Below are 14,642 nucleotides of genomic sequence, written 5' to 3' on the forward strand. Positions count from 1 at the left end.
GTGTGTTCATAGTGTATAAAGCAAGTGTTTCTTAGGAAGCACTTACGGTGAAACACTGTCTCTACTAAAAAAATACAAAAATTAGCTGGGCTTGGTGGTGTGCATCTGTAGTCCCAGCTACTCAGGAGGCTGAGGCAGGAGAATCACTTGAACCTGGCAGGCAGAGTGCAGTAAGCCGAGATTGTACCACTGCACTCCAGCCTGGGCAACTGAGCAAGACTCCATCTCAAAAAGAGAGGAAAAAAAAGCAGTGCTTACATGGGAAGCAACATGAAAGTCTTAAGGAAAAAAACTCTTACAAGTCAAAAATTTAATGTAATACAAAATGCTCCCAGGTAAGGCAAACTTCTAGATCTCACAAGTGCAGAGAGGTAACGGGCAGCCCTGCGCCTCTGCTGGCACGAGGTGCTCTAAGGAGAACAGGGGGAACCCTCTTCTCCCTCATATACTCAGGCAGAAGTAAGTAAAAGAAGAAATTTAATCAAAGAAAATTCGTTTTTTTTTTTTTTTGAAACAGAGTCTCACACTGTCACCCAGGCTGGAGCGCAGTGGCGTGATCTCGGCTCACTGCAACTTCGGCCTCCCATGTTGAAACGATTCTCGTGCCTTAGCTCTCAAGTAACTGGGATTACAGGCATGTACCACCACCCCTGGCTAATTTTTATATTTTTAGTAGAGACAGGGTTTTGCCATGTTGGCCAGGCTGGTCTCGAACTTGTGACTTCAGGTGATCTGCCCACGTCAGCCTCCCAAAGTGCTGGGATTATAGGCGTGAGCCACTGTGCCTGGCCCAAAAGAAATTCTTATAGGAAGAATTTAATTATTCTTATTATCTTGCTTAGGTGTGAACCACAAGGAAACGAAGGTTAAAATCAAATTACAAATTCAAATTCCGTGATTCAGATTTAAAATAGGAAATAGCCATCCAAATGAGATGAGAGAATGATTCCTGACAGGAGGAGAGACTCACTCACATCCTTCGCATCTGGAAGTTGCCCAGGCCCACAAGAGGGACTCAGCCTGAACCCAGGCTCCATCCTTTCTCCGTGAGATTCTCAAGTCCTGGCTGGGCCCCACCACCTGCTTGGCCAGTGAGGACTGGACAGTGTGGCCAAGGTAGACAGACATCAGCTGTCATCAGTGACCAAGGAGAGTCCTTGTAGTGTGGTCAACAGAACACTTGTGGCAGCTTCAGTCACCATGTGTACCTGGCAGTCTGGCAGCCAGGGCAACCCCCTTCTGTATGCCTTCCTCACTATGCCTGAGAGGGTGACCTGCCACCAGCTCACCCAGGGTGTGGCTTGGCCAATGCATCTTTCTACTTCCCACACCCCCTAATTCTGTGTTCTCATTAGACATCTGTTCAGTGGAGAGGCCTGTGAAAACTGCACGCATCTTCATTGGTTTAAAAGACATTTCATTACATGTTCAAGTTTAAAATCTGAAGTGTTTTAGAAACAAATTGATCATCAATTTCCTAACAGGATTTCGTTATGCTTTTAACTTAATTATTTATGGGTCTAAAACTGTTCAATTCAGTAATGTGTGTTTATTATGTAACTAAAAGGGAAACACTTCTTCAAATTTGTTTTCACTTCACATAACTTTTCAGAAATACTCCTAATTTAGAAACTGAAGGAGAATCGTACTGTCAGTTAACCTTTGCTATTTTCTCCTATCACTTATCCTAACAATATGAACTGGTACCGCTATTAGATAAACAGATGCTAGGGCCAGAGGAACCAACAGGGCTGGGCTTCCTGCAAACAAAGCAGCACCATGCGAGGTCTGCGGTCCTTCCAAGGCGGCGAACAGCACGTGGCGTGCAACTCCTGCACTCTAAGACCTCTTCAGAAAGCCCTTGCCTGGCCTGTGAGATTACTTAGTGCTACTCAGGGGGAGCAGGGAAGGTGTCCCAGCCAGAACTCTCTCCATCACCTCCTTAAGGTGCTCTTGAAGAGATACGGATTTAGAGGTTAACAGGTTCTTATTTGAGAGGGAAAATGCTCTGCAGGAATGATCAGTTTAAATACACTGCTTATCTTTTCATTCTTTCTTGAGGATTAAAATCAAGAAAGTGAGTGAGTTCATGGTGGGGGATGGGAAAGGTCAGGGAAAGCAGGATGGAGGGGCCAGGCACCTGGGAAACAGGGGCAGCATGAACCAAGAGGAGTTTAGATCCCAGCAGAACCAGAATGGAAGCTTCCTAAGGGGCGGGACCACGTCTTCTTTATCTTTGCATCTCCAAGTACAGGGCCCCACACAAAGTAGACACTCAGTGTCTGCTGACCTGAAGAAAAGTTTCCACCAGGCCAACAGTCTCTGACTATCTCATGCATCATTACTTCTCTGTCTCTTGCTGAAACCACTGTGAAGAGCACACCAGTTTCTACCATAACTTTAGGAGTCTTTTTTCTTCATCCTCCATTTGAATGTCAATTCCTATGGCAGGGACTTATTTGTCTGTTATGCTACAGTAAACATATTCAAGGAATGCGGATCCTGTTATGACATCTCTCCACTCAGTTTGTAACTTCTAGGCTGGATCATGCTATGATCATCTAATACATCATCTAATGTATTAATTCAACCTCTGGTTTAGCTGGGAATGAAAAGAATGAAGACAGAATGGAGGAAACTGAAAGCAGATCAGAGTGTCACTGTCATGGATGGGCAGGTGCAGCAGCTGCCTCAGCACTGCACTTCCTCTCCTGCCAGGCGTCCTCTTGGCTCACTCTCTTACTCTTAAGTATTTCCTCAAATTGCACCTTGGCAAGGAAGCCTGCTCTCACACCATCCATAACCCAGCAAACTCCTGCAATCACTCCCAACCCCAACTCCCCTCGTCCAGCTCTCCTCCTTTCCAACAGCACTGATACTGTAACACACTGTGTAACTTAACCTGTTCATTGTCAGCTCCCAAGCACAAGATGTGACTCCACCAGCGCCGAGAGCTTTGCTACTTATTCCCAGCACCAAGAGTTATACCTGTCTGAGCAGGTACATAAGAAATATTTGATGAATGAATGAAACAGTGAAAAGAAGACATAAACTTAATCCAAAAAGCCTAACCAGAAATGTTTTTAGCAACAGATGTAGAACTCATAAATTCTTTAGAAGGTGGAAGTTAGGAGAAGGAAACAAAAGCTTCACGGCTTTACATTCTCACAAAATACTCCTACTTTGGGTAAAGAGAAAGGTGCTTGGCTTTAGTTTGATTCTGGGAATCCTGCCCCTCTGCCACAGTCAGCTCTCATTTGGGCCACGCCAGGAAAAGCAAGCCTTCCACATATCTTGTTCTTTGGAATGGAAGAAATGAACTGTCAATGAAGAGATACTGAATGCAAAAGAGACAAACAAGAGACACAGATCTGCTGGTTTAAGTTTTCCTTTGTTCACAGAGGTGCAGACTGGTGGAAAATGCTTTGCCTGCCCCTCACACTGGGATCTGGGGCAGCTGTGTCACCTCTTAAAGCCTATATGTCCTCAGAAGTGGGGAAAATCACCTACTGCATGAGGTTTTCATGGACATCCAGTAGGACAGTAGTGACAAAAGCTCCAGCATAGATGTGACAGGTGCCACATCACCAGGATGACCCCGGACCCCGCTCCTTCTCTACTCGTCACAGCGTTCCTGTCCCTCCAGACCTGCCGACCTCCACAGCACAGTGACCTCCTCCCCTGAGTGGACTGAAATTCCTTGAAGACAGCAAGTAAGCCTTCTGCTTATTTTCTGTGCCTCAAGCTACTTGGTACTAAGTTGACAACCAAGGAAACGACAAGAACATTTTCACCACAAATGTATGTACAGACACAAGACCCACTGTGCTTCATCTGTGCTGCTCTCAACCTTACGGTTTATCCTCCACAGACAGTGAGATAACTCTTCACAGCCACCCTGCGTACATCAGCAGTTTCAAATCTCTTTACTCTTGTTTCTGCTGTTCCTTCTGCCTGGATTGTCCTGCCTCCTTCCTTCTATCCCTGACACTCAGGTATGCTCAAGAAGCCTTCCTCAACCTTCACAGACTGGGAGGGTTCTCCTGCAGTATCCCACAGCATTCTGTGCTCCCCTCCACCATTCTACCTACATTACCTAAAACTGCATTGGTCAAATGCCCTAAAAGATAAAGAATCAACTAGGTAGATTACGGTATATCCAATCAATGGAATAGTATACAGAAAATAAAAAAAGGAAGGGTGATTACAATAAAGCATCATTTCAGTAAAAAGACAAAATAGGAAGACATACATGTGAATATTTATTTGTTTATATGTGCAAAAAATGTCCTTGGAGAATACATCAGGACTCACACTAGTGGCTGCTGCTGGGGAGGGAGCCTTTCACTCTGTGTCTATGTATATGCTTGTTGGAGAATACATCAGGACTCACACTAGTGGCTGCTGCTGGGGAGGGAGCCTTTCACTCTGTGTGTATGTATACACTTGTTGGAGAATACATCAGGACTCACACTAGTGGCTGCTGCTGGGGAGGGAGCCTTTCACTGTGTGTGTATGTATACACTTGTTGGAGAATACATCAGGACTCACACTAGTGGCTGCTGCTGGGGAGGGAGCCTTTCACTCTGTGTCTATGTATACACTTGTTGGAGAATACATCAGGACTCACACTAGTGGTTGCTGCTGGGGAGGGAGCCTTTCACTCTGTGTCTATGTATACACTTGTTGGAGAATACATCAGGACTCACACTAGTGGTTGCTGCTGGGGAGGGAGCCTTTCACTGTGTGTGTATGTATACACTTGTTGGAGAATACATCAGGACTCACACTAGTGACTGCTGCTGGGGAGGGAGCCTTTCACTGTGTGTGTATGTATGCATTTGTTGGAGAATACATCAGGACTCACACTAGTGGTTACTGCTGGGGAGGGAGGCTTTCATCGTGTATGCAGGTATACACTTGCAACTTCTGAACCGTATGAATAAACTACCTATTTCAATTAAAAGGAGTAACATGCTACAAGTTGGTCATCTTCATTATACTGAATTCTGTGTGGGCAAGGACAGTCTTACTCATCCAAGACACCTACTTTAGCAATACTCATGTAAACAGGTATTCAATAAATGCTGAGCTGAACTAAACTTTTAAAAATAATCATATTCTTTTCATGCTCTTAGACACCAGTTCTATTAAAAGTCCTACATTTTCATCATCTTGGTCTCAAATAGATGGGGTTCTACTGATCTTTAAACAGGCCTCCCAGATTGCTTTCTGAAAAGACTGGACTGACTCAGGAAAAGGGTTGGAAGAACACCCTTTTAAAAGCACCTTACGACCTTGACCAAGCAATGTGACGGAACAGAAAGATACAAGTTCTAGTGCCAGGCTGGCCCCAAACTGTCCCTTCAGGTCACTCTCTCAGTGTCTTCCGTATCTCAGATCTAACCAATGAAGTAAGCTTGAACCCAGCTTCTAAACTATAACAACGCCGCCCAGAAAGCTGCCCAGAGAGCAATGCCGACAACATCTAAACTATCAGACAATCCCAAAATGTCCTCTGGGAATTTTTTTGGCAGCTAAGACCTTTCAAGGAAACCCAGAATTCTGATAACACATAAATACATCAACATACTAGAAAGCGAAGGAATATGGTAGTGGTATGATGTAGAATCTTGCTTCTTTCCTCTTTTTCTTTCTTCCCAATCTGGAACCAGGTGAAATACAAAGTACATAAAGGAATATTTAAGGATGAAAAATGGGGCAATAAACAAACAAATAAAGGCTAACAACATTATTGGGTCTTTTCTTAGCAGTGTTTCAGTGGGATTAAATTCGTCCTCTATGGATCTCTAGGGCAGCTGATTAGAGCAATGACTCTCAAGTCACTTGGGGGCTTCCTATAATCACAGGCAAGCAGCCCCACACCTGGGCACTCTGATGCGACCAATGAGTAAGGCATGGTCCACGGCCACAAGGAGCTTATCGTCCAGGATATAAATAACTCATGAGAAATGGAAAATGAAATCAAAAAGAGGCATAAAGTGCATGAAAATTAAGAGAGGGGAGAGATTAATTCTGATGCAGAGTGGGGCTAAAGCCGGGGAGAGAGGGAATTAGGGAAAGTGTCAGTGAAGGAGGTGGCATATGAAATGAGTCTCACGGTATGGGTAGGATTTATATGTGCAATGGTGGGTAGGGTATACAGGACAATTGGGAGGAAGGGCAATACTCATCGCTCTCTGGCCACAGGTGGCATGACTTCCAAACACCTCCAACTCTTTTTTTTTTAAATAAGCTGGGCTGGGTGTGGTAGCTAAGGACTTTAATCCCAACACTTTGGGAGGCAAAGGCAGGTGGATCACTTGAAGTCAGGAGTTCGAGACCAGCCTGGCCAACATGGTGAAACCCCACCTGTCCAAACAATACAAATTATTAGCTGGGCGTGGTGGTGTGTGCCTTTAATCCCAGCTACTTGGGAGGCTGAGGGAGGAGAATCACTTGAACCCAGGAGGTGGAGGTTGCAGTGAGCTGAGATCACGCCACTGAATTACAACCTGAGCAACAGAGGGAGAATCCGTCCCCAAAACAAAACAAAACCAAAAACAAACAAACAAAAAATTAAATAAGCTGTTTCTGGAGAAAGGCCAGGCACTCATATTTCGAAAACTATTGAAAAGCAGGCAGACTGCTATGCTTTTTTTGTGCAACAGGTTATGTCTTAAGTGTTGGTTCTTGTACAATCCATTTAACCTCAAACCACTTCTTGGCAATACAATGGAGGGGTACAATGACTCTCATTAACAAAACTTAATATTATCCTCATTCCATAGCCTTAGCATATAATCCACACAGCTTCTGGAATGTATACTTTGCATAAAGCAAGATACATCTATATAGGTTCTGTAGAAGCAACTGTGTTGCATTTGGGCTGTGGGTGAATTTCTACATGTACCACAATGTATTTTTGAGAATTCCACACAGATGTAATTTGCTTTATATGTAAAACACAAGTTTTGATAAATTGATCAACTTCTAAGAGTCACTTAGACAGGCTTGCTACACTTTAATAGCAGCCACTTCCTGATTCATCATCTTTGAATGTTGGAACACTTGCATGTTAGGTTTATGCTTTAAGCGTAATACATGCATATTGAGACAACACATAGGAATCTTACATCCTGTGATTTTTAAAAAGCTTTTTCTCTGCAGAAAAAGCCAACTGCCTAGTTCAAACTTATAAATATCAAATCAATTTTAAGTCCTTACACGTAAAATTAGAACAATTTAAGTTTTAAGACATTTAAGCTAATTTCCCAATAATTTAACTCTTTCATTGCCTGACGTGGCTGTTCTTGGGTTAAACTCTGATCAAATACCAACTTCTGTCAAACACCAACATGTAGACACATACCTCTTCCAGCTGTCCTGAAGAAACTGGATTATCTTCATAAGCAGGAAACTGACAACCTGCTTTGCAACCACAAAAATTATTAATTTCTTCCTCGCATTGTGCCATTATTTTACAATTTGCTTCTGAGCTTTCTAAATCTATTTCCAGGGACTCATTCATGCTACATTCCAAACACTGATTTTGCTTTCCTACTGACAGAATCCCAGTTGATTCCTCCTGGGAATCCAGTGATGTCTGAGCACTCTTTTCCATCCCAGATTTTTTTAACCTGGGAAGGAATTTTCCAGACTCAAGCTCTGATTTTCCATAGTAATGGCCTTCTTTCTCTGCATCTTCCTCCAGAGGTTTGAGATCTGCTTGCGGATCTTCAAATATATCAACTTGAGAAGGAATGGGAATATTTGCTTCATCTTTCTCAGATTCAAATTCTGACTCACTTCCTCCTCCTGGGGACAGTTCGGATGCAGAAATTGGGCGAAAGTGAGTCCTAGGAGAGATCCGAATAGCCCTGTATTGTGTTCTGTCAACACCGCATATCCTGGGGTGAAACACTTCACTGTCTGAATCAGAACAGAGAATTGATTTCGGTTTAAAACTGGGGCTGAAAGATGCAATCCCTTCAGGTTCAAATGAGCATTCTACATGAAGAACTTGTGAAAATGGATTGCTTAAGTCAAAGGAAGAAAATGAGTATTCAAGTCCAGGATCTTCGACTTGAAAGTTGCCACAAGCTCCTAGTAAGTCTTCATGGAAGATAAAAGAAAATCCCTTATTTAATCCATTTTCCCCACTCTTCGGTTGATCATTCTGTTCAAATGATACGAAGGGTTTCCATAACTGCCTGTGCCCAGGGGCAAAACTGTTTCCTGGGGTCATAAAGACATCTGTACCAGCTATTGTCACTACATCAGAAGCTGCACACTGTAACAGGCTTCCTTTTGTGTGACTAGGTGGTACGACTGCCCATTCCCCATCACTATTAAAGGTTTTGAGTTCTCCATAAACTCCTCCAAGAATGAATGTGTTCTCTTTATCTTGGGCTACATCCCAGGGTTTAGAGGGTGTTGTATAATCACCACCATCCACGTTTGATAGCTCACTAGAAGCAAATGCTCTTTTCTCCAGGCTTTCTTTCTGTCCCTCCCACAGATGGTACTCTGACCTTCGCACAGCCTTATCAGGCTCCTGAAGGGTCTCCAGTTCAGCTTCAGCATCTAGACAGCAGCAGTAGTTATTTACATCTGCCGAAAACAACTCGGCATCAGTTCTTTCTATTTCTACTGTAGCCACAGAATTTGTGTCTGCCATCTTTGTCCAAATGTCTTTAATAACCCCTGAGCTGTAGCCATCTCCATGTGGATTTTCATTACATACTTGTGTAGTTTCAAAGTTTTTGTTTTCTGTTTTTTGTTCTAGCTGAATACCACAGACAGATTCTAGTTTAGATGTTTTTTTGAAGACTAATGTAGGAATTTCACCTAAAGTTCTATTGTTTTGCTGGCAAGATTCATCTTGCAAAAAATCTAGAAGTTCTTCATCTACATAATTTGACGAGACTCTAGGAACTACATAATTAATATCTTCAGCATTAAACTGTGTGGATTCTTCAAATTGAATATTTAATGTTTCATTGTCTGAACGTGTTTCTTCTGAATGGGACCATGGACTACAAGTTCTTGTTGAAAGATTAGAACAGTGTTCATTTTCTTCAAAGGCACTATTTTTGGTCCATATTAGCAATCTAGACTGTGTTTTCCCAAGCATATTAGCACTAGAATCTGTATTTTCATTTCCTAAGTTGAGTGTTTCAAAAGAAAATGGTAAAACAGAATTACTGCATTGCACTTCAAACACTGAAAAACAAGAGTTTATACCAGATCCTTCATTAATATCTGAAAAGAGCTCTTGATTGCCAGCAAGCAGGTGTGAATTGAGCACTGTGCTGTCTAAGATGGGAGACAGTCTAACTGGAGAGTCTCCTCCAAAACTCTCCCCATCAGCATCGCCGGAACTGGATGAACAGCACTCCCAAAACTGAGCCAGATTGCCAAGGTCCTGCAGGAATAAGCCCTCAGCACCCACAGAGCTGGTAGAATCTGTCCATATTGCACGTTCCCCTTGCAACTCCATACCATCTAACACTATGCAACATTCTGCCTCAAAATCTGTGTTCTCTTTGCTTTTTTGTCGAATCATATTCAAAATCCGACTTTCTCCTTGCATTGTTTCTGAGGCACCAGGATCCAACATGGATTGATCAATATCCACTTCATAGAAGTGCGTTAATTCTGATAGATGAATATCATCCAGGTATTTATTGTCCTCTGGTAGAGAACATAATGAGGTCCCAGTGAGGTCAATATCCTCATTTATAACTGCAGGCATTTCTACAAAATGACCATCAATGAAAGTACCTGCTGCGAGGTATGTTTTATGAAGATTATTGTTGCTGATACAAAGACCATGTACTGATTCAGACAATTCTTCCACTGCCTCTGATGTCAGATCACTTGTATCTTGTCTGTTTCGGTATGTGGTCTCTAGTTTACTTTTTCTGCTCAGAGGAACAAAATATTCAGCAATGGGCTCGGTGTACCACAAGGGCTCCTCTTTGTATTCTGTGTCATTTCTGTTCTCCATGTATAGGTCTTTCCCTTCAGTGCTCCCAGGATCTCTTCTCCCTATTTCTTTCAAAGGTCTCTTACCCCGCTTGCACAGCTGTTTGACAGAACCACTGCTACTACTGCTACTGCTTCCGGTATGAACGTTTCTTTCAGCCTTTTCACCATGCTTCAGTGAAAGCCTGCTTTGCCCATTCCGCCCTTTTTTGTTTCGAATCTCTCGTGCCTTGTGTCTTACTTTAACATACTTCATGGATGCTTTTAATTCTCCCTGATTCCCACTGGAACTTGAGCCTGCTTCACTGGAGCCAGAAGACCATGAGCGAGGGCGAATCTTTCCTTCAGGTTTATGTCGGATCTGTTTTTTGTATAAAGCAGGCTTTTCTTCAATTGTGCCATTACTAAATTTGTTTTCTTTCTCATTTTTGCTTTTGCTCTGGGTTTTCTCATGCACAGTGGTGGGTACTTCACTGCTTCTTTCCTTGGTGACTTCACTTTCACTGTTGCAGTCCTTAGGAGAGGAAGTATCTGTGCTAGCTGGTGGGGCTGTGGATGATGATGAGGAGCTAGAGTAAGAACAAACTTTAGACTTGTTCCACACAGTCATGATTTCTTGCAGGCAAACTGGTTTCTCAGAAAGTGGTGGAAATGCTTCATAGTACCTGAAAAACAGAGTAAAGAGTTCAAAAAATGAGTATGCAGATTTTTTAGATACAGTAAAACAACATTACCAACCAGAAGAATGGGCTATTTCATTTTAGTAGTGTCAACAGTCACATCATCCAAGAATCATTCACATTGCAGTAATTACAAAGCATATACTTTTGTACAGTAAAGTACAAAACTAGTCCCATTAGTCCCATGCATCAAGCACCATTTTGCTCAGCACTGTGATAAGCACTGTAAGAATACTGAGAAAATATGTAAGATGCCAGTTTTTATCTTCAAAGTTTGCATTGTAATTAAGAAGCGAAAAAGGGCAAAGTGTAGTAGAAGGAATGTAGTCTCTTCAGTCAGCAGAGTCTGAAGTGGAGTCTCAGCTAAGTCACTCCTGCTTGTGACTTGAAGCTCATTATTGGCTGCTCTGGACTATTTCCTCAACTGCAAAATGGTGATCATATGACTTATCTCCCAAAGTTGTTGTGAGCACTGAAAATATATGTAGTTGTAAAGCTCGACAGCAAATCAGTCAACAGTATGAGCTCTAAAGCCACGTTCTCTGAGGTCAAATCCTGGCTCTGCCTACTTCCTAGCTGTGTGACCTCAGGCATGTTACTTAAACTCTCCAGAGCTCAGTGTCCTCACCTACAAAATAGAGCTAGTAATATTTACCTCACAGAGTTGGGAGGAGCAAAGGAATTAATGTGCAAAATGAGTTAGAACAGCACCTTCTTAAGTAACCGCTAGCATACTGCCTGGCATTTAAGCAGGCCCTCAAGTATTCAAAAAGAGGATGCTGGTGAGGCCTAGAACAATGAGATAAAATGGGCCACAACTGAGCCTTGAAATTCCAGATTTATTTCACAAGTTTAGTAAAATTCCACAAGTTTGGTAAGTACTACTTGTAAGGCCTGAGACCCCGTGTGAGGACATGAAGACACACATGTTATGCTCATGGAAAGTGATTACGAGAAATGTGGGGTAGGAAAACCAGGGAGGCTGGTTTCAGTGGGTTGAAAACGAGAAAGTGGTTTTGATTTTCTAGGAAACTGGGAGCCACTGATGATTTCAGAGCAGAACAGATTGCGAAAGGAAGAATCTAAACTCACACTGGCTATGGAGGGGACTGCTGTTTCAGAGACAATGTTCAAGGTCACAAATGAAGTGGTAAAAGGCCATGTTTTCCAAGGGCCTGAACTTGATTCTCTTCCTCAGTCTATGTCAGAGTTGACCAACAGAAATATATTTTGAGCTTCATATATAATTTTAAGTGTTCTAGCAGTCACATTAAAAACCTAAGAAGAAATGGGTGACATCCACTCCAGTAATATATTTTATTTAACCCCTGATATTGTCATTTCAACATGTAATCAATATTTTAACATGTTTAATCCTTTACATTCTTTTTTATATTAAGCCTTTGAAATCCAATGAGAATTTACACTGACAGCACATCACAGTTTGAGCCAGCCACATTTCAAGTGCTCAGTACTCATACATGGCTTGCAGCTACTGTGCTGGACGATACAGGTCTATGCAAACCAATGAAATGCTGTTTTTTCTTAGGTTTCAGAGGTTCAGAAAATTAAAATAAAATGTATAATAAGGAAGTCTGCTTGTAATGCAGATTATTTTAAGAGCAGGTTTGGCAGGTCAAGGATTTGCCTATGTTCTCTTTGCAGTAAACAGTGGGAACTCAGTGTTCTTGCTTGCAAACATGGATAATCATTTATTTCTTTTCTTTTTTTTTTTTTTTTTAAGTAAGACACTCTCGCTCTGTCACCCACGCTGGAGTGCAATGGCACGATCTCAGCTCACTGCAACCTCTGCCTCCCAGGTTCCAGCAATTCTCCTGCCTCAGCCTCCTGAGTAGCTGGGATTACAGGCACACACCATCACGCTCGGCTAATTTTTGCATTTTTGAGACAGGGTTTCACCATGTTGACCAGGCTGGTCTCAAACTCCTGACCTCAGGTGATCCACCCACCCTGGCCTCCCAAAGTGTTGGGATTACAGGCATGAGCCACTGCACCGGGCCGATAATCATAATTTCTTACAGCTGTCTCAAAGGGCTGTACATGCATAGACTTAGCAAATCATAACCTTCTTTGTTTTACTCATTCATTTCACAAATATTTACTGAGTATGCACCAAGGACAGAACCATCTTACTTACTTTTGAATTCTCAGTGTCAAGCAAATAAGCGCTGGATAAATGTTTCTTAAATTATACACAATGAAACTAAACAAGATGACAAACAAAAAAATGGAAACCACGTAGCAGTTATTCATTCGATTTTAACAAATGCACACTTTATTACTAAATACAATCTTACATACATTTCCACTTGATCCTTTGCTGGAGGGGATAATTCTGCCTCTGGAGAGGGAGATCCCTCTAACTTTTTGTGAATCTTCTCTTCTGTTATGAAACAAAAAGTCAGAGAAATTTGTCTTATAACTAGTTAATAAATGCCCATGTTTTTTCAAAGTTTCTCAACTAATTTTAATAAGAATACTCGTGCTTAAAAGGCAGACGCTATACCAGTCTGTCTTTTTAATAAAAATCTATTTTTTCAGTGTGCCAGAGGGAATTCTCTGATTAAACCACATTAGCATTAGGCCAAGAGGTGAGAGTTGTTCATCTCGTCACTGATGCAGTGCTCTAGAGGCACTTAATTAAGAGACTGAAGTCCCCTGTGTACTTATTAATTAGACCAGAAGGACAGAACATCTGTTTAGATTCCAAAAATATTTTCCCACAAAATTCTATACTCATAAACTTTATATTGACTCATCTTGACTAAAACTAATCTGCAAAGAATATTCTTTATTACAATTTGCTCTATTACTTAACATGCAGGTGAGCAAGAGCTATTTCAACTAACATAGGAAAAAGGGCTATCCCTTTAGGTTAGCCTACGATACTGCCTTTGTTTACAAATAAACTGTGCCCTTTAAGAGGCAGGCTCAAGGCTTGGTGCACAGCAAAAGTACCACGAAGAGGGCAAGGAAACAAAGATCCTTATTCTTAATATGAAGGTCTCATTTTTAGGGACTGCAGAAAAGTTAGAAAAAGTATGAGGAGGGTTCATATATCAAAATGACTAAATAAGCTTGCCAAGTCTGTGTTTCCAAAAAAGTTGAGTCAAAACTAAGTCCCTTCCAAACCTGAAGTAATTCGTGTCAACATCTTTAGCAGTCTTAACATTAATAGGCAAGGAAAGAGAAAATATTGTTCCTGATCTCTGAGCTTCAACTTGAAGACAAAAAAAAAGAAAAAAAGAAAAACAACAACAAAAACCCACGAAGTGTTTCCTATCTCTGAGGGCCCCTGTGGACTAAGTCCCTCCCTTGGTCGCAGGAATCTCTGTGAGTGACTGCTGGGACTCACACAAGCCACTAACAGAGCTGCAGATGGAGCATGATGCTGGCCTAGTGACACATACTGAACACAAACACTTTGTTCTTGTTGTTTTCTCTTCTGATCAATTCTAAGATTTTCCCCAATCCAGATTCCTCAGGGATCTAATCCTGGCATGTGTGCACACAGTGCTTTTGACCTCACCTTGCTTACTCTGAAGGTCTTTCAGTCTGGAGCAAAGCTCCTCCACTAAAGTCTCGATACCAGAGCTCTGCATGACAACAAAAAGACACATTAGGTTACAGTCAGGTATGTAAAGCAGGGATTTGCATATTTTTGTTTTAATACATAGGTTTTACAAATCATCCATGTTCCAAAATAAATACATTACCAATATTTAAATGTATACTAGAGTTTAAAAATTATAGGTTTGGAGATAAAATTAGTATACATGCTTGTTACTAATAAAGCATATTAAATAAAACTCAGTAATAAAATGCGAACATATTCATGTCCTTCCCAGAATAGCTTGTTTTCCAAAGGTGTGTCATCTTGTTCACGAGGCAGATTTAAGGGCCTAAATGTCCATCATATGACCAAAAGTCAGTCCCATCAAAATGAATATT

At 41.7% G+C, this 14,642-nt stretch overlaps 1 protein-coding gene across 3 annotated transcripts in view; it reads right to left on the reverse strand.

Moving 5' to 3' along the window:
• KIAA0232 (KIAA0232 ortholog) overlaps positions 1 to 14,642 on the reverse strand; it is a 94,240-nt gene that overhangs the window by 11,716 nt on the left and 67,882 nt on the right. For 2 of the 3 annotated variants that reach the window (XM_012434979.2, XM_012434981.3), the window contains exons 4-7: positions 14,221 to 14,287; positions 12,993 to 13,074; positions 7,373 to 10,655; positions 5,594 to 5,665 (exon numbers count right to left, since the gene is read on the reverse strand). In XM_012434979.2, coding sequence (XP_012290402.2) covers positions 5,594 to 5,665; positions 7,373 to 10,655; positions 12,993 to 13,074; positions 14,221 to 14,287 — 3,504 coding nt within the window. The remainder of the gene's footprint in view (positions 1 to 5,593; positions 5,666 to 7,372; positions 10,656 to 12,992; positions 13,075 to 14,220; positions 14,288 to 14,642) is intronic. The other variant, XM_064365587.1, reaches the window with a different exon arrangement.

The sequence above is a fragment of the Aotus nancymaae genome, unplaced genomic scaffold (genome assembly GCF_030222135.1).
Source record: "Aotus nancymaae isolate 86718 unplaced genomic scaffold, 86718_ANA_hifiasm-v0.15.2.pri h1tg000006l, whole genome shotgun sequence".
In the NCBI taxonomy this organism is placed as follows: domain Eukaryota; kingdom Metazoa; phylum Chordata; class Mammalia; order Primates; family Aotidae; genus Aotus; species Aotus nancymaae.